Below are 18,699 nucleotides of genomic sequence, written 5' to 3'. Positions count from 1 at the left end.
TATTTCATTTCATATATATATATATATATCATTCGATGTGGTCAGTGGTTACTCGGAAATCCTATTGCGCTCAGAGTTCTTGAGGACCAGACACAGAGACCCTTGTCCTAGTCCATCTACATCATACATTGCCCATTTACCATTTACATTAATTACATGAAAGCTGAATCCTATGTTTTCTTTGCATTCTAACAACTGTAGTCCTACGTGTATGATGGGAAGTACAAGTCCCAGTATGCCACATACATGGTCATGGCCATCTCTACCTGGAGAGATCAAGTGTGTCTTCGTTGAGAGATTATCATCTATATCCATGTAGACGGATGACAACCAATGGGCATGCAGTCAGATAATCCATACCATCCTTTGAACCGCATTCTCAGAAGCATCTTTGTAAGACATCTTGCAAGAGCTACCCTACATTCGGACACTCTGTAATATGAAATTCTGCTCTGCCTGCGAGGGTACGATTGATCTGACACATTCCCTAAAAATGCAAAGATGAGTCTGAGCAATTGCGGTATCGCTCATAGCTATGAGGTGTGCTCCAAGGCAAAATACTTAATCCGTCTTTTTCAATATTCGGGTACTGGGAAACAAATTGTGCATAAGCCCTTACAGAAGGACCTCATGATTCCCGTTTAACAAACCGAATGGCAGAAAGTTCTGTTTTCATGGCCTACAACCTTTCTGTGATATGGCCAGCTACCCTTGTTCATTGGAACACACAGACAAATGCAGAGGCGTGCAGATGGATTCCCATGCTATAAATTGGTTATGATCGTTGGTGCGTGCGGCATTGAGCCTCATATGGCAACACACCGCCATGCGCTTGATCAACATCTTCTACTATTACTGAAAGGCAAGTAGGCTAGTATAACAATTCCATGAACCGCGAAGTTTCAGTAAACAAATGACATTTCCTTCTATTCTTATTCAAAATCCATTCAAGGTCTTAGTTTAATTTTCAATGCAATGTGGATTATGAGCCAGTGTTTCTTACCAGTCTGCACGTGTTTAATGCTGCTTGGAGTGTGGCGATCCCCAGTTCTCTTGGTTAATTAACTTGAGGCTAATGTGCAGGTATTTGTAGAGTTGCAAGGTTATATGCTTTGGATGATCAATCTAAAAATGGAGGTCCTCGGTGTTGAATCCTCTCTGACTTTGGCAGTCCTCCTTAACAGGATTAGCCTGCCCCAAGAAGCTGGTTTAACCACCCTTTCAGAATCAGGGTCTTGTGACCAGCAATCTGTTCACGCACAGTGCGAGACGCAGATGCCTCACACATTGTGTGTGTCCAGAGTCTTTAAGAATCTAGCCCCATATATCTATTGGGTGAGGAAGGGCAGAGTTCTCTTAAAACCCTTCAGTTTTTTTGTTTGGAGTCAATGTTTTAAGGGATTCCCTAGGATTCCCTAGTGGATTCCCTATATGTGGTATACATCACTTTTGCCGAATGGCAACTTCGTTGCCGCATTTTCTTTTGCCGTTTTGTTCTTACCACAAACAGATTGATGGTAATTTAGGGTAAGGTATATAGTGGGTGGGGGGTGAAGGTGGCACAACCAAATAAGTGCAGCAGACGTTCATAGAACCGGACATGCTAGGTTCCTTTCAACTGGACATTCTCCCGGCATTCGGGGCAGATTTCTCATCAATTCACTTTTAATCATTTTACATATTGAACAATAAACCACCGTAGATCCCTAGGGTAAATGAAAGGTATGTTAATATCAGTCATATGGGGATGATTTACCAAGCTAAATAAAAATACTCTAAGTAGACTTGAGTCATTTTTTGGTGTCTGGCTTACACTATATTTTTATCTTAGTAAATAAGCCCCATATATATATCTACAGATGTTAAAGAAGAACCAGGTACCCGGACCACACTTAGGTACCACTGAATGCCTACAAATCACAAAGTGTCGATGAACAAAAGTTTAAAAACAACATTTATTCTTAGAACAGTGCCAACAGAGCGGGAGGCTGCTTATTCAACGCGTTTCACACCATCCTGGTGCTTGTTCACACAACGCGTTAAGAAACCAGTGAAACATAAATACAACTTGAGTCCTTTTTCTATAGTTAAAAACACTAGACCGTTACAAGTACTCTGACTGAATAGGCAAAGTTCTACCCCCATAATGTGTGCGTCCATGGCACATGTTCACAATATGTTTAAAATATTAGAATGAAACAATGCAACACTAACAGCAAAACTTGCATTAATGATGAAATGCAAAAGATAAACACTGACATGATAAAGTGCATGGTGCAAATATGTCAACACATTTCGAATGGTTAACACAATACAAACCCGAATGAAACACTGACAGGCACAGGATTTCATCAGAACTGATATATACAAATACAAGACATTTAAAGTGCTGGGCGCTAATAATTGATCCTAGTAAATCAATACATTATAATCGCTCCGCCTCTAAGAAGGTATAAAGTGCATAGTGCTTACAAACACCTGTGAATCCATTGAGCCAATGGAGCTCAGGCTAAATAGCTAACATTTGCATGATTGCATCAGATCTGCAATACACATGTGAGATGGCTAAAGTGCTTATTGCTATTGATTCATCCTGATGAATAAATCCATAAAATGCAACAACAATAGCAACAAAAAGATGTAAAGTGCATAGTGCAAGAAAGCCATCTATACAGAAGACATACCAGGTGTGCAAACACAAGGGCACACTCATTAAAAAATATAAGAAGGAACAAAGCCATAGCCCTTTTTAATAAGATGACTCCAATGCAGATTGAAAAAAATCAACATTACGAGCTATAAAGTGCAAATACTTAAGAACCTATGCAGAATACAACACACCCATCCGTCAAAAGGTAAAACGGAAGCGAGTCCCTAATCATCAAAAAGACCCAATGACATGAAAAAAGTGTTAAAACCTTGATGCGAATAATAAATCCAGAAAACAGAAGAAAAAGAGAAGAAAACAGACAGCTGTGTTGGAACTAGAGGCCCTAGCCATCAAGTGGGACATTATCCATCTTAGATGCTACCTATTAGGAAGAGAGCACACTTTGAGCAAGGACAAACGCACAGGGGGGCAGCTTTTCCAGGACAGCAGTTCAAACAGAGAAGAAAGGCGGGGGGACGGGCAAGGACAACAAGGAGGGAAGTGCCCTTGCCCTTCTCGATCCAGACTAGTGAAGCCTCAGTGACAGGAATAAAAAAACCGGGAACTACAGCTGGCATGTGGCATAACAGTTGTCAACGGTGCACAGGACCCTCCCGCGCTGATAACCGAGGTGGGGAGACGCGCTTGCTGCCGTGAACCCATATTTGACTCTACAGACAAGAAAGAACAAGGAGTTCAGCACAGCCGGTGAGCCGGAGGGAGAACCAATAGTAAACCCGTTGGTGTTGAGCGAAGGTTGTAAATGGTAACATGACGTGAACAAAGAACTTGTGTGCTACTGAACTTTTAAAACCCAGGGAAAGACCAGCTGCAGAGTGGTCCGGCGCCTTGTGGCGCCGGACCACTCGAAAGACTGTGGCTGGTCCGCTATTCTTGTGAATATCATAGTACCCAGAGGCCAGAGGAAAAGGCAGACATAGAGAGTTAAGGGGGTCATACAAGGGTTGAGCCAAAATCTCTTGTACAATCGAAATTCCTTCACCCATAACCAAAGTTTGACATTGTGAAACATGCGTGCAGAAAAACTGAAAGGAACTTGTGTTTTGTTCTTTATAGAACATCAGGTCCTCTGAGGCAAGAGACTTTGTGTAAAAGAGACTTGGCCACAGTAGGCCCTGATATTTTGTAAACTAACTGGATGCTCGTGCTGGAGAAGCCCAGTAGAGTGCTGTGCTCGAGAGTGCCGCCTTGTCCCATGCTAAAAGAGTGGGCAAGGGAGACCCCACTTATACCATCCTGACTTATTATTTTTTTAACACTTCTTTTCTTTTCTGGTAAACATTATCCCACACTATTTTTGTAACTTTATGTTAAGGTTTGGCAATAGGTATTTTAGTATAGGGCCTTTTCATTTGACTAGTCAGCACTAGATCTACCTTATTATTTGATGGTCATAGCTTACTCCCATCTTAGATTTAGGTTTAGATTAGGCGTTTTTCTCACCCATTTATACAGTTTAATAAACACCCTTGAACTGTGATCACTTGTGTTTGTCTGTACTGTTGCCACCATGAGTTCCTCACAACACGCATTACAGAATTGTTAGCCATGGAGGAACATGCATTGTCAAAATCATCAATATCTGAACAGTTACATCGATATCTGATGAATTCACCAAAAGGGATGCTATTTAAGCAACTGACAGGGTTATTACTCATGGCATGTAGAGGTATATTTGAACTGGTTGTTTGTTTTAACAGAAAAGTAAGCAACCCAAGATTATCAAGCCTGATGGTGACATCCAAAAACACAATCTCAGAATTACTGTGAGTCTCCGTAAAGCGTAAGTTAATTTGATTCAAATTCAATCTCTTTACAAAATCCAACCAGTCAGCCTCATTACCCCTCCAAATGATGAATACATCCTCAATATAACACCACCAAGGTAGCACCACCTTTACAGTGTATTGATCATTTACTGTTGACCAAACAATGGTCTCTTCCCAGCATTCCATAGTAAGATTTGTATAGGTTGGTGCAAAATCTGATATCTGCCGCCTCCTTGAAGAACTTGACCTCGATGTCCTCGGTCTCACTGAGACATGGTTCACGGCTACCTCTGTCACCAGCTTTGGCACACTCCTTCCTGACGGCTACAAGATTCTCTCCGCTCCCAGGCCTCTCCGCTCTGGTGGGGGTGTTTCCCTTATCTTCACAGAGTGGTTTCCCGACTCTGTCATTCCTACGCAGACCTACTCCTCTTTTGAATGCCTCGTCTGCAGGCTCTCTCTCTCCCCTAGCCATTCCCTTACTGTGGCTACTATCTATCGGCCACCTGGCCAGATTTCTTCCTTCCTCTCTGAGTGGGCGGACCTTGTCTCCTCACTCCTGGCCTCAACCACTCAACTCCTCCTTCTTGGAGATTTCAACATCCACCTGGACGCCTCCTGTCCCCCCTCTGCACACTTTCGCAACCTCTGCGACTCTCTCTCACTCACCATTCTCCCCTCAGGCCCGACTCATTCTGCAGGGCACACTCTCGATGCTCCGATCTCCTCAGACCTTCCCCTCTCTGTCCCCCTCTCCTGGAGTGATCACTTTCTCCTATCCTCCCACCTCACCCTCCCCACCCCTCAGGCCAAGCCACCTCCATCACTGCCACCCGCCTTCTTGGTCATCCGTCCCATGAAGAGCGTTTCAGTTGAGGCTTTCGCTTCCACCTTCTCACCACCTCCTCCCCCTTTGGCTGACTCTCATCCTGACACAGCCCTCTCCACGCTCCACTCTTCTATATCTGATACTCTTGATATCCTTGACCCTGTCATGAGAATCCGCCTGAAGCCCAAAGCCAAGTGTAACTCCTGGTATGACTCAGACCTCGTCACCCTAAGACGCAAGTGCAGCGTGGCAAGAGGAAATGGCGTGCTTCATGTTCATCCTCTGACAAACTGCCCTGCTGCCTGCTACAAAGGCAATACTAACTCTCCGTCCTCACCAAGAATAGAGCTCATATTCAAGCCCGCATTTCTGCGGCATTAAACAACTCGGCTGAACTCTTTAAAATCTGCAAGGATCTGGCCAACCCTGCCGCAGTCTCTACCTCTCCTGTCCCCTCCCAGGCCCTCTGCACGGCTCTGGCTTCTCACTTCATTTCTAAAACTCAGGACATCCTGTCCTCACTCTTCTCCTATCGCCTCCCTCCCCCTATCGCCTGCTCCTCCTCTGGCCCTTCTGCAGCCACCCCCTCCCTCCTTCTCTTCATTTCCCCTTTTCTCCGCAGACTATGTTTCCAGACAAGTCCGATCTATGAAAGTCTCGTCGAAACAGGTTGACCCCTGTTCGTCCAAAACCATCAAGGACCACATCGACTCCCTGGCTCCTGCCCTGGCTGATTTCTGCAATCACTCCTTCGCCACAGGAGTGTTCCCATTCCCTTTGAAGCCCTCCCTTGTGCATCCTCTTCTTAAGAAGCCCTCTGCCGACCCCTCTTGCCCGGCTTACTATCACCCAATCTCCTTCACTCCCTTCCTGGGCAAGCTCCTGGAGAAATTGGCCATCTCCCAGCTTAATCTCTCACACTGAATCTGTTGGTTGTCTCCATGACCATCAGTCTGGCTTCAGAGCCGCCAGAAGCACGGAAACTGCTCTCCTGAACATCCGTGAAGATCTGCTTTCCAACCTCGACTCCAACACCCCCTGCGTCCTCATCTTGCTTGATCTCTCTTCTGCCTTTTACACTGTCAACCATGCCATCCTGCTCAACTGCCTCCGTGATAACCTGGCTCTCAATGGCCAGGCTCGGCTTGGTTGACTTCCTTCCTCTCCGATCGACCCTCCCAGGTCCAACTTGGGTCCTTCCTCTCTGATATCTTTTTCTCTACCTGCGGTGTCCCCCAGGGATCTAACCTCTCTCCCTGGCTGTTCAATCAATACCTGGCACTCCTTGCCCATCGCATCGCCGCTCTCTGCCCCAATTTTCAGTGCTATGCAGATGATACCCAGCTCATTTTCAGGCTACCCTCGGCCTCCTCCTCTCCTTCCCTCATCTGTGACTGTCTGCTATCCAGGCATGGTGTGCAGCCAATGACCTATGCCTTAATGCCAGTAAGACTGAGATTCTACTCATCGGCACACCCACTCCCTCCTTCCCTGCAGCTGTCTGGCCTGCCCCTCTTGGCCCTCCTCCTGCTCCCACCTGTAAGGCAAAAAACCTTGGGGTCATCTTCGACTCCACACTCTCCTTCTGTCCTCACATCTCTGACGTCTCTATGAAGTCCCACTACCACCTGCACCTCCTCAGAGGTATTCTTCCTTTCCTCACCTTCCCCCAGATGCTCACTGTCTCCAGAGCCCTGGTTCTCTCTATGCTGGACTATTGCAACAGCCTCTATCTAAATCTGCCTGCCTCTACTCTGCGCCCTCTGCTACTTATCCAGAACAGGACTGCGAGACTTGTCCTTGGCCTCAAGCCCAGGGATCGTATCTATCCAGGACTGACATCTCTGCACTGGCTCCCAGTGGCAGCGAGGATTACATTCAAAACCCTTTGCATTGTCCACAAGGCCTTTTGGGGCTGTGGCCGAAATACCTTCAACTCTCTCTTCCTAAATATCTTCCTTCCCGAGCTCTTCGCTCATCCACCTCCAACTCCCTCAGGGTCAGTTGCTTCTCCAAGCAACGAGTTGGTGGTAGATCTCTCTCTTCGGCAGGGGCCTCCCTCTGGAACAGCCTTCCTGCCTCCCTGAAACTTGAGGAAAACCATCTCCGGTTCCGGAAGCACCTCCAAACCTTACTCTTTGCTTCTGCTTTCTCTCTTCCTCTCCCCTGCTGATTCATGGCTGAAACTGCACTGGTTACATGGCCTCCCTCTCTGCTCACAGGCCCGGCCCTGCCAGTTGCTCACCTGCACTGCCTCCCTGGCAACCCTGCACTTGGAGACTGTTTCTGTATCCCTACAGTCCCCCTACCTGCACTTATGCCTGCACTTACCTTGCACTTGCCACTAGCTGGCCGTTATTTATTCTTATCCTTCTATCCCATGTACTGCACTTTCCCCTCTCCCTGCACCCTCGCACTTTTCCCTTTCCCCCTTCCCATGCACTTGCGCGATCTGAATGACATCTGGCCTAGTAGGATTGTTATCTTTCTTCCCCAGTCCCCCCCCCCTTGCCTCATCGCGCCTTGAAACACGTGTATAGGCGCGTTATAAATGCCATATCATATATCATATCATATCAAAAGTAATGCCTGTCGCAGTCCCTCGTTCTTGTATGTAATACTTATTCTCAAAAAGAAATGCATTATTTTTGAGACAAAAATATTACATCTCCATTATCCATTCCGTATGTGACAGCAAATTTAAGGACTGTGACTGAAGAAAAATGTTTACAAGCTGTCAGACCAACTGCGTGCTCTATGGATGTATAGAGTGATACGACATCCAATGTTGTTAACATGAGCCCTTCTTCCCATGGTATCTCATTAACATGTTTTAGGAAGTCTTGTGAATCTTTCAAATAAGAGGGAAGACGGAAACAAAAGGAAACAAAGTGTCATCAATATATTTGGAAACATTTTCTAATGAAGACCCTGTAAATGTGTCAAAGGGTCGGCCTGGTGGCCTTATCATGGCCTTGTGGAGTTTGGGTAAAAAATTAATTGTTGGGGTAATCGAAAACATGACAAAAGAAACTTACAAATATCAAAATCTAAAAGCCCATTATCCCTCCATTTAAAAACCAATGTGCTGAGTTGTTCCTTAATTTCCGGAAAAGGATCCTGAGATCATCCCTGATAAAAGGATTGGGCTCGCAATTGACACATGGCCTCAGCCACATAATCACAATGTTTCTCATGAGAACAATATCAGACCGCTTATCTGTGGGTTGTATCACCACATTAGATAATTGCTCTTTACTCTTAATTGTTGAAAATTGTTGGGAGTTCCTTTAAACAACGTTGTTGATTATTGGTTAAATGGTATATAACACCTAAAATCCTTCTATGCCTCATTTTGCATAAATCAGAAACCACCAGCCTCCCAGCAGCCACACCCTGCCACTGTGGGATTGAACTTAGATTTCAATTTCATGCTGGTGGATGCTGTCCAATCAGGGTCAATATAAAACTTGATTGATGTTGTCCTCTTTAACAGGCAAGTTCAATAGATTAATGTTGATAAATCTCCAAAGGTCAGATCTGTTCTATCTGGCTGTGGTGTCATTTGTTTACTTCTTGGGATTGGCTGCAAAGAATTTTTTAAGCTTGCTTGTTCTCATCAATTTATCAAAGTCTACTCTCAATTGCACATAATCATAATTGGATGAAGGGCAGAAAATAGGTTAAGTAATCTTACACCAAAAAATGACTTAAGTTCTACGTAAATGAGCCCCATATATATATATATATATTTAGTTAGAATATGGCACCAGTCTTTGCAGTAAGGATGGTAAGCATTTTTCCCCGTCCTGCTACTAACTAGGTGTAACGTCTCTGCAAATAATTCTATTTCATAATTTCTGCATGAAAAATGATGGCCTATATTACTTACCTAGTAATCATATCGAACCTGAAAAATGTCAACCTGTGAAAACATGTCCACTGTATTTCATTTAAAACAAGTTTTTTTTCCAGAGTAATTTGGTAATCAGAGGGTTGTCTAGGAAAGGTCCAATTACTAATGTAAACCCACTGCTGGACACTTGTTTATTCTTGTTTTCTATTATGACATTAGGATTTGAAGTTGGTGCCATTCCACATATATCCTATCTCTGTTTGTAAGTGGATTTTATTCATGGATGCGATTATTAATAGAAAGTAATGCTGAATATCAAGCAAAAGGAACTCATTTTCTTACATTAAACCTTGGTGAGCAGGCAACCTTGATAAAGCTCACGTAATAGCAATCTTTAAGAAGTCCTCTTCTTTCCAGCAAGAGTCAATACCTATCTGCCTACAAGGACACCAGGTGGCATCTGGCAAATCATACTCTGCTGTTGTCTGTCCAGGTTCACCAGCCAAGAAATAGCCTTCTCTACAGTGATGAGTGTTCTACCAACTCCTTGGGAGCATTTGACTCCTGTGTGAAGAACATTCTTCTTGGTTGTAAATGATTCTTGACTATCAAGGTCTAAAGTTTGCAACATCACACAGTGTTGTCTAGAACAGAGCACGGAAAAGTGATGTAAAGTCCTTCCTTGTGCCTTTCCTTTTCTTTTGTGGGCACAGTCAGCATTGAAGGGTGCACTGGGGGCATGTATGGCTGCTCCAGGCCTCATGACATGCTTTGGGTACTAGCAGCATGATGAGGCCTGGGCTGGCATATATTATGGTGCCAGGTTGCAAGATATGTTTTGGGCACTACCAGCCTGAAAGGTGGCATTGCTGACCTGCAATACATTGACAGACCTTGTGATTTTCTCCATGCACTACAAACATGGCAAGGAGGCCTGGGTTGAAATAATATTGTGGTGGCAGGGCTCATACAATTCTTAGGGTGCTAACAGGATGGCATGGGACCAGGCCTGGCAAAGTTTGTTACGGCATCATGGTATTATTTGGGCATGAACAACGAGCATATGAAGGGGTCCTGCATGCGTATAGTCTTGTAACAGACCCCATGATGTTCCCGGGCTGCATGTAGGGTGGTTAAAGGCCTTGTGATATTGTCTGAGCCCTAGCAGCATGAGCGTGTGTTTGGCATTTCCATTGTTGGTACGTACTTAAGGTGACAGGGTCTCGTGGTTTTCTTTGGCCACGGCCTGTATGAAAATATGTGGCAAAATGCTGCCGTATATTGTTGGTGACCTGACATATCCCAGAGTACGTTATATAGCCCTGCAAAGAAGTGAGATTACATTCTATTACTTTTTACCACATTTTCCTCTCATTTCTGTGGTAAACATTTCTAACCCAATATTTTAATATATTTCTCAGGGAAACCCCCTGACTATCCCACAGTTGGTTCGGGTTTGCTCGCTGTGCTCTCTCGTTCTAATTCAAGAAAAAACATTCACGCCCCACCATTTTGATAAATGGCCAACCAGCACTGGCTGGTCCTCTTCTGTGTGAGGCAAATTTGCCGTGCTGCTGCCCATTCTGTTCCTGCACTAGTCCTGAGCTGGAATATGGAAATGCTGTTGGCCTCGCTGTGTCTGTTCTTTGTGTGTGAATGAGAGAAGCTTGGCGTGCTTCTGGTAATGCAGTTCCTGTTCTCAGAATGAGAGGCTTGCATGGTTTCCTATGGCATATGCTGTACCATTTGTGTGAGAAGAAAATGTGCACTTTCGTGGCCCTTGCCCTTCTTTTTTTTTTGTAGTAGGCAATTTGTGCCGCATGTGAGGGGCAGTACATGTGATGGGGCAAGGTTCATCTGCGGCAGGGCATGCAGTTGTTTGAGTGAGAGCGGTGGCATAATGTCCTTCACAGAGGGCTGCCAACATCCTTGCACCAATCTTATTTGAATGCCATGGCATGCCACCATGCTGACAAGAGACTCCATAGGCCATTGTTGTTTACTGTAGGACTGGAGAATCAATTTGCATACTAGGGGTCTCTGTCATGAGACAGAGCCCAGCGGTCTCCAGCTTTAGATCGCTGCAGTCATGAGAATGATCTGGCACATGAGGTTTGGTGGTTTGCTCTAAAGTGAGTGCAGGCCTTACCACAGGCTCCAATCCTGAGAAGTTAGGAATCCATTGGTATTCTCGTTTCACACCACCGCCCTCTGGGAAACACTAACATATGACTGGACACATTGAACCCAAGTTGTCGGAAGAATCACAACTCGAAGCTAAGTCCAACCAAAGGCACATCTAATCCTTGGTCCCCTGTATCTGGTTCAAACAGTACCTAGAATGTAGATTCAGCTCGGAAATCCTGTATGGGCTTAAAGAACTCAGCAAATATCAATAACAATCCTTGACTAGGTTTTTACAACTGTCTGTTGGCCTGTCTTCTACCAAGCCATTGAATAAAGGCCAGCGAACACAACACGTGTTTGCTAAGCTAGTTGATAATAACAGAATCCCATATACACAGTAACATGCCTTATAAGATTCTCATAACTCGCTTAATTGGTTGTTTTTTTAAAACATTTTTTCTTTATAAAAAACCAATAAGAACTTGTGAGAAACGTGGAGGCTTTTCAAAGCAATCATAAGAACTTACTTTTTTAAAATAAAACCTTATAAGTTTGAAGTAGGATTTATGTAAGATCTTTTAAGATTCTGATAAGATTCTTATAAGAAAATCAACAATGACATTGTTGTATGGGACGGGAGGGTCATTTTTCAGTCCCTGTAAAATGAGTGGGGTGTGTAGTCTCTATTTGCATGTCCCCTCCAGGCAATTTTTGGCATTTTCGCGCTCTGAACACTTGTGTACGAGCGCGATACAAATAAAATATCAATATCAATCAATATCAATATCAAGTTCCACTTTGAAGAGCAAAAAGGTGTGAAAAGCAGACTAATTGGCCGTTATGCCTTTCTTTTGGAATACGTAATGCATAGGGAGTAACTGTTGTCGGCCATTTGCACAAGGCAGGCAGTATATTAGCTGGTGTAAAAGGCACGCAGATTCCATACGAATTTAATGCATTTGTGCCATCATGAAAATGTCAAGCTTACATAAATGCATGCGGATATGTATGGCGGAGTGCATGGGACAGGTGGTCACGGAAATTCAGTTTCTTGCCCCATGCAAACCTTTGAAGATATGGAGAGTATGTGCTCAGGATGAGGCAAGCAGGCACTGCACTGCTGTGTATCGAAGAAAGGCTAATACCACCTGTTCACTTGCTGGCTCTCTGAGATCATTTTTCGTCTCCTCCCAAAGTCACTTCACCAGCTACTTCCTGCCACTTTATCCATGAGTAGGCGGTCTGTAAATGCACTCGCTCACTTACGTAATTGCTCATTAACTTAATCAAATACTCACACTCATTCACTTACACACCCAAACACTGAGTCTCGCACTCAGTTACTAAAAATATTTGGAATGCTTGAGGACAGGCTTCTTAGCTGATGAGCAATTGTGTGCTATTTTGAGCAGAATTCCATCAGTCTTTCCTTGTCTCTGCCATAAATAGTGACAATGTCAAATTAGTACAACTCTGGCACCAAAAGGTACACTTTGGTCTGAAATGCATTGCAGCGGCCCACTAGGGCAACAAGTCACCCTACATGCGCTTTGCTCTGATTTGGGGGAAATTAGAGTGAGCAAGGTGTCACATTTATACAAATATGAAAATGCTGTACAATCTCAGAGCAAGCTGGTGATATTGTGGTGAAAGATAGGGATTACACTGGAGGTGCATAGTTTTAGGGAACAGTTGCCACAAAGTATGAACAACCTAGAAATAACCAAGGTAATGCCAAGTGATGAAAGGAATGGCTTACATTGCCAGCGAGGTCTGCATCCGGGTGCGTCTGTGGTGTGAAGCTTGAATGTGTCTGAGGATATTGAGCACTCCAGGCTTGACATATGTGCCGGCCAGCAGTTGTTGACATCCGCCCTCGATAGTTTACACCGTTGCCTGTCCTACATTCTGGAAGGCAAGAGAGGAACAAGAGCACAAACATACATTCCTGTCTCAGATGTCTGCTTGGGGATGCCAGGATTTTTAGGCACCTTTCGAAACATTTTTTAGAAATAATTTTTATGTAAGAGCAATCTAAATCGAATGGCTCATGCACCCATTTCCATGGTCATGGTGTTAGTACATGCTAAAAGGGCAATCGTATCTCCTCTGTATCATCTGCATGCTGTAGTTAGTAAAATATTCACTCTCGACAAGAGTCTAATAAACCCAATAAAACAGAAGTGTCTAGATCAGATCTGGGAATTGCGCTTCTTACCTGAAGGGTCATTGGCATTTGGTGGTGGTGGTGGCGTCTCTGTTTCAATGCAAGCAAAGGAAAGACAGTGTTGATCAGATCAGATCCCTGATTTTGGATGCATGCAAATTTGGTATAAATATAGAACATTGAACATGAAATATGTTAAAGGGGCAGTTGACTCAATTATTATTGACTAAAAAATGCTATTGTTTAAAAATATGGGCCATATTCAAAAATATGTATAACAAACATTTTTAAAGAAAGTTCCTATGTAAAATGTTAAGGACATGAGGTTCAAAGTCCAACATTTTAAGCAATAGGAGGCACCCATTTTGTGAAATGAATGAGCCTCCCGTGCTTATGTTAAGCTCTGCTCTCGCAGCAATAATAAAGTAAAAACCCCAGGTAAGTGTTTTTATTTTCATTTTGCCCACTTTCCCGGGCTCCCCCGACCCGGAGGAGCCCACAAGACTTAAACCGAAAGTCCTGGCAATCATAATAACCTTGTTGCCCACCATAACCGGTGTGCAGCAAGATATTTATAATTGCCGTCCCTTACGTTTAAAGTCTCCCGGGCTCCTTCGGTACGGGGGGCCCGGGAGAACTAAAGTGAAAGTACTGGCAATTATAAATACAATGTGGTTGTATTTATAATTGCTGCACCTTTCATATTGAGTCTCCTGGGCTCCCGTGTCCCGGAAGACTCAAAGCGAAAGTACTGGCAATTAAAAATACAACGTTGTTGTATTTATAATTGCTGTGACTTTCGTTGTAAGTCCCCCAGGCTCTGAAGAACCAGGGGAGCCCAGGAGGCTTAAAACAAATGTTGCAGCAATTATGCATACTTTGCCGGATGCCGGCAGAGTACTCATAATTGCTGCAACTTTCATTTTCAGTTTCCTGTGCTCAGGAAACTTGAAAACACAGTCACAGCAATTATGGAAGCTCTGTCGGCAGCCGGCGAAATATTTATAATTGCTGTGCATTTCATGTTACGTTTTCTGTGCTTCCCTGGGCTTGGGGAGCACAGAAAATGTAAAATGAAAGTCAAAGTCAATGCAATTACTGTGGCGGTCTCCTCTCTTTATGTTAAGCTCTGCTCTCTGGCAGCAGCAAGCAAAATCTCCCAGTAGGGGGATTTTGCTTGATTCGTGCCACGTGAGCAGAGCTTAACATGAACAGAGGAGGCTGCTTCTTTTCACAAAATAGATGACCCCATACATATATATATATATATTTTTTTTTTTGTTTTTGTTTTATTATATTTTTTTTTATTGTGGCCCATCTGTTTAAACAATAACATTTTTGAGTGAACTACCCCTTTAAAAACATTTGTACAAAAACACTCTTCATCTAAATAGAAACAAAAAAGTACAATGATTCCAAAAACCCAATTACAACAGAGCTGAGGATGGATATATGGCCCTTTTTGAGTAACATTGGAGCATTGGAGTGCTCACAAGAACCCCTTTGTGTGTTCCCTCACAGCTGGCAAGCCCCGTTGGGCTATAAATCAAGTGTGCCGAATGCCATTTCAAAATGGCCGACCTGAATGCATCGACAAGCCCTCCAGATGTGAGTCCGCCTGAGAGCCTGCTTACGCTTGCATCAGATTGGATGCACTGCCCATAAAGTAGACTTCCTCTAGGGAGCTGGCCCCCTGTAAAGGCCACCTTTTAAGGCTGATACTTGAGCCCCTGTCTGGCCCTGTCTAGCCATGGTTGCCGTCACGGCTGCCTTGATACCTGATGATGCAATATACAAAATGCTGATATCCACTATATCTGGATCCCCCCGGGCTGTTCCAGCGCAAACATCCCTCTGCTACTGGCACCAAGATATACTGATACTAATTCATGTGAAGGTAAGCCCATAACTTCTCTAATGCATTACCAATACTCACATTAAAGTAAAGCCCCATCTGTGAAATTGCTGCGCTTTATGTGCGCCCCATTTATCCCCACACCCAGACCTAGCCCCTCCCTCCAGCCCGGCTGCCTTTGAACCATCATAAAATACAATTCGTTGTGCCCACCCGCTGTCCAGAGCCATGCCCAGCCGACATTTACTCTATCTGGCGGGGACGCATGTCCACTTACAGTGCTCCTCAATTCTCCAATCAAGTTAACTCCCATAAATCACTGTTTTCCAGCCTGCCGGCTATATTCACATGATATACTCCACAATCATCTTACCTACCAGAGGTATCAAATCTGTGTCCATGGCAAAATCATACACAATCCTCATACTGGCATCTCAGCCACAGCAACTGTAGCCAAGCAACTGTATAGTTCTAAGATGCTATCTCCACATAGTCTTGGGAGGATAGCTCTGGGGCAACGTGCTCGCCTTGGAAGCAAGACAACACGGAGCAACACAGGTTCGATTCCCAGGTCTGCGCTTAGAAACCTCTGGGTATTAAGCGCGTTATAAATAACCAATTACAATTACAACAGTGCTACAACGCCTAACCCTCTGGTGATAACTCTGCACTTACTCTAACTACCCCCACAAGAAAAATCTCCCCCTTCTACGACCACATAGGATGTCCTGCCGTTCTCCGCCAACAGCCACTGACGCAAGAAATGCGCATCTGAGGAAGCACACCAGTAACACACCCAGTCACACCCAGTCATAAAGCCTATTGCTTGTCCTATCCTTCTCAGCCCCCAGTGACCGAGGTAAGAAATGCCCATCTGAGACAGCGGGCCATATAGTCAATGGGTCCTCCTGGACCTGACTCTACATGGCTACCAAGAACATTAGATTCCATTGCCAAACCTCATGCTCTCAATTTGTCACCCACCCTCAACCCACAGTGACAAGAATCGCTTGCCTTGGTGAACATACTTCCACCACCCCTAGGTCGAGTTCTAAGCAGAATGCCCTTAAAAGGGGCTGCACTCAATCAAGTCCATTACCCTACCCCACCGCCGCCTCCCCAAACCTTCCAGCAGCAATGAATACCACCCATAGCAAGGCTTGAACTCATCCATCATGCAAAACACTTCCACCAGCAGCCCTATTATCAACCAGGCAATACAAGTCCCAGAGCAAATAACCAAGACTTCATCCAGCCAAATAAAACAGACTTTGATCATGCCACCACTACATTGTGCGCATGTCAATGCTAGATCTCATCATTGTTCTAAACCTTGACATCCTAGCTGTCATGGAAACGTGGCTACGTAGCGCATCAGGCCCATGTCCTGTTGAGCTTTACCATCTTCTGATGACAGACCCAATGCCAGAGGTGGAGGAGTGGCACTAATAGCAGGAGACTCCTTGCCCATTAGAGAATTCAGTATTACATTAAATGACAACTGCAATACCCTCTCTGTCAAACTGACCATCAATCTTGACACCATCTACCACCCCCAGACCCAGCTCCCACCTTCAAACAGAATCTCCATCGTACCTTGGGTGCCCATATAAAGTCCACCTCTAAAACGATCCTCCTTGGGGACCTTAACTTGGGATACAATGACCCGACCAACTCAACAGACAAATCTGTAGCCAACTTGCTTAGTGCTCTAGGCTTCATACACTGTGTGAGCCCCCCACTCATATCAAAGGGCGCATCCTGGGCTGGATTGCAGACCTCAACTGCCATGTCTCTGTATGCACTAACGGCCCATGCCCATGGTCAAACCACCACATTGCACACTTCACAATCTCACCCATCAGACACACCAAACTTGCCCCACTCTCACTGCCCCCTACATTGGTCTGCAGTTCCAGAAACCTCACTAAGGAGCGTATTGCCCACTTGCTCAGCACACTCCTACCAGAGGCTCCTGATTCCACAGAACCTATTGCACTTGCCGACCTGTACTCTGAAACTCTGACTGCAGCCAGTGATGCTATTGCCCCGTTAATGCTACGCAAATCCAAACAGTGAGTTCATAGAAACTCTTGGTTCACTCCAGCCGTTCAAGAGCTCAGTGTAAAAAAACGGCTAGCAAAAGCCGAATGAAAATGTCACCTACACAAGCTAAGAAGCTGGTATTCACTACAGCAGCCAATTATTATAAACAAGCAATCCGTCTTGCTAATTCAACCACTTATAATGCCTGAATCATCAAAAAAGCCCAAGTCCAGCACCCAGTAGATCTTCACCATCCTCAGGGAACTTGAAACCCCTTCCAACCCCCCTGTCACTAGCACCAAAGATGAACTATGGCGCACTAACATTCAAAACCCCTTGCTTGCCAAAAATGATACCCTTCAAAGAAAACTTGACCTAAAGCAATCCCTGCTCATATCTACTTGCCTGTCTTCTACAGTCACGCCATCTCCCTACCAATCAGCAAGACCCGCCTATTTTCCACTTCGCTAACATCTCAGAAGCCGAAGTCAAAACCATGTTAAATCTGCCCTGTGATCCTCATAAAGGACTGCTCTGAGGTCCTGGTGCCTCTCATTGCCTCCTTTATCAATGCCTCCTTTTTCACCGGTATAGTCCCCACTAGCCTCAAGAAAGCATGGGTAATCCCTCTTATTAAAAAACCCTAACTAGACCCTATGATTCTGACGAACTAACACCTCATCACAACAGTCCCTTTCTTACTGAAAGTCTTAGACAGTGCTGCATATCTGCAAATTCAGCATTATCTAGAATCCAATCACATCCTGGGTATGCGCCAATTGGGGTTCCGCCCAGGCCATGGGACAGAATCAGCACTACTGTACTTGAAGAACCAGCTCATTGAGATCAGGGACGAGGGCAACCCTGTCCTACTGCTACTCCTTGATCTATCGGCTGCTTTTGATGTGGTGGAGCACAAAAACCTCTGCCCCAACCTAATCTCTGCAGTTAACTTCTCACCAGAGGCCATAACTTGGATCGCTTTCTTCCTGGGTGAAAGATCCATCAAAGTATTTGCCGAGAACACCAGTGCCCGCTTGTAACCCATCACCTGCAGTGTACTGCAAGGTCCTGTGTATCACCAACCTCGCGCAATATCTTCAGAAAACCTCTATTCCTCCTTCTAGACTCTCTCGGCATATCCTACACAAATTATGCAGATGATAAACAAATTCAACTCCCCCTCTCTGGAAACTACCATGAAGACTCCTCCTCTCTAAATTCTGTCTGCATGGCCTGGATGACTACACACTGCCTTTGCCTGAAAGACGAAAAGACAGAGATCCCCTTGGTGGGTCCCCCAGCGGTGATTAAGATGCTTAATGCCCAATAGTACTCCTTCATACTTTGATGGCACCCCGATCCTCATTTCACTTTCA

At 44.7% G+C, this 18,699-nt stretch overlaps 1 protein-coding gene across 1 annotated transcript in view; it reads right to left on the bottom strand.

Moving 5' to 3' along the window:
• PLG (plasminogen) overlaps positions 1–18,699 on the bottom strand; it is a 372,393-nt gene that overhangs the window by 93,488 nt on the left and 260,206 nt on the right. The window contains exons 12-13 of the mRNA XM_069607701.1: positions 13,471–13,509; positions 13,012–13,160 (exon numbers count right to left, since the gene is read on the bottom strand). Coding sequence (XP_069463802.1) covers positions 13,012–13,160; positions 13,471–13,509 — 188 coding nt within the window. The remainder of the gene's footprint in view (positions 1–13,011; positions 13,161–13,470; positions 13,510–18,699) is intronic.

This window comes from Ambystoma mexicanum, chromosome 4q, assembly GCF_040938575.1.
Source record: "Ambystoma mexicanum isolate Mex_15411 chromosome 4q, UKY_AmexF1_1, whole genome shotgun sequence".
In the NCBI taxonomy this organism is placed as follows: domain Eukaryota; kingdom Metazoa; phylum Chordata; class Amphibia; order Caudata; family Ambystomatidae; genus Ambystoma; species Ambystoma mexicanum.
This window is presented reverse-complemented; position numbering and strand designations above follow the sequence as displayed.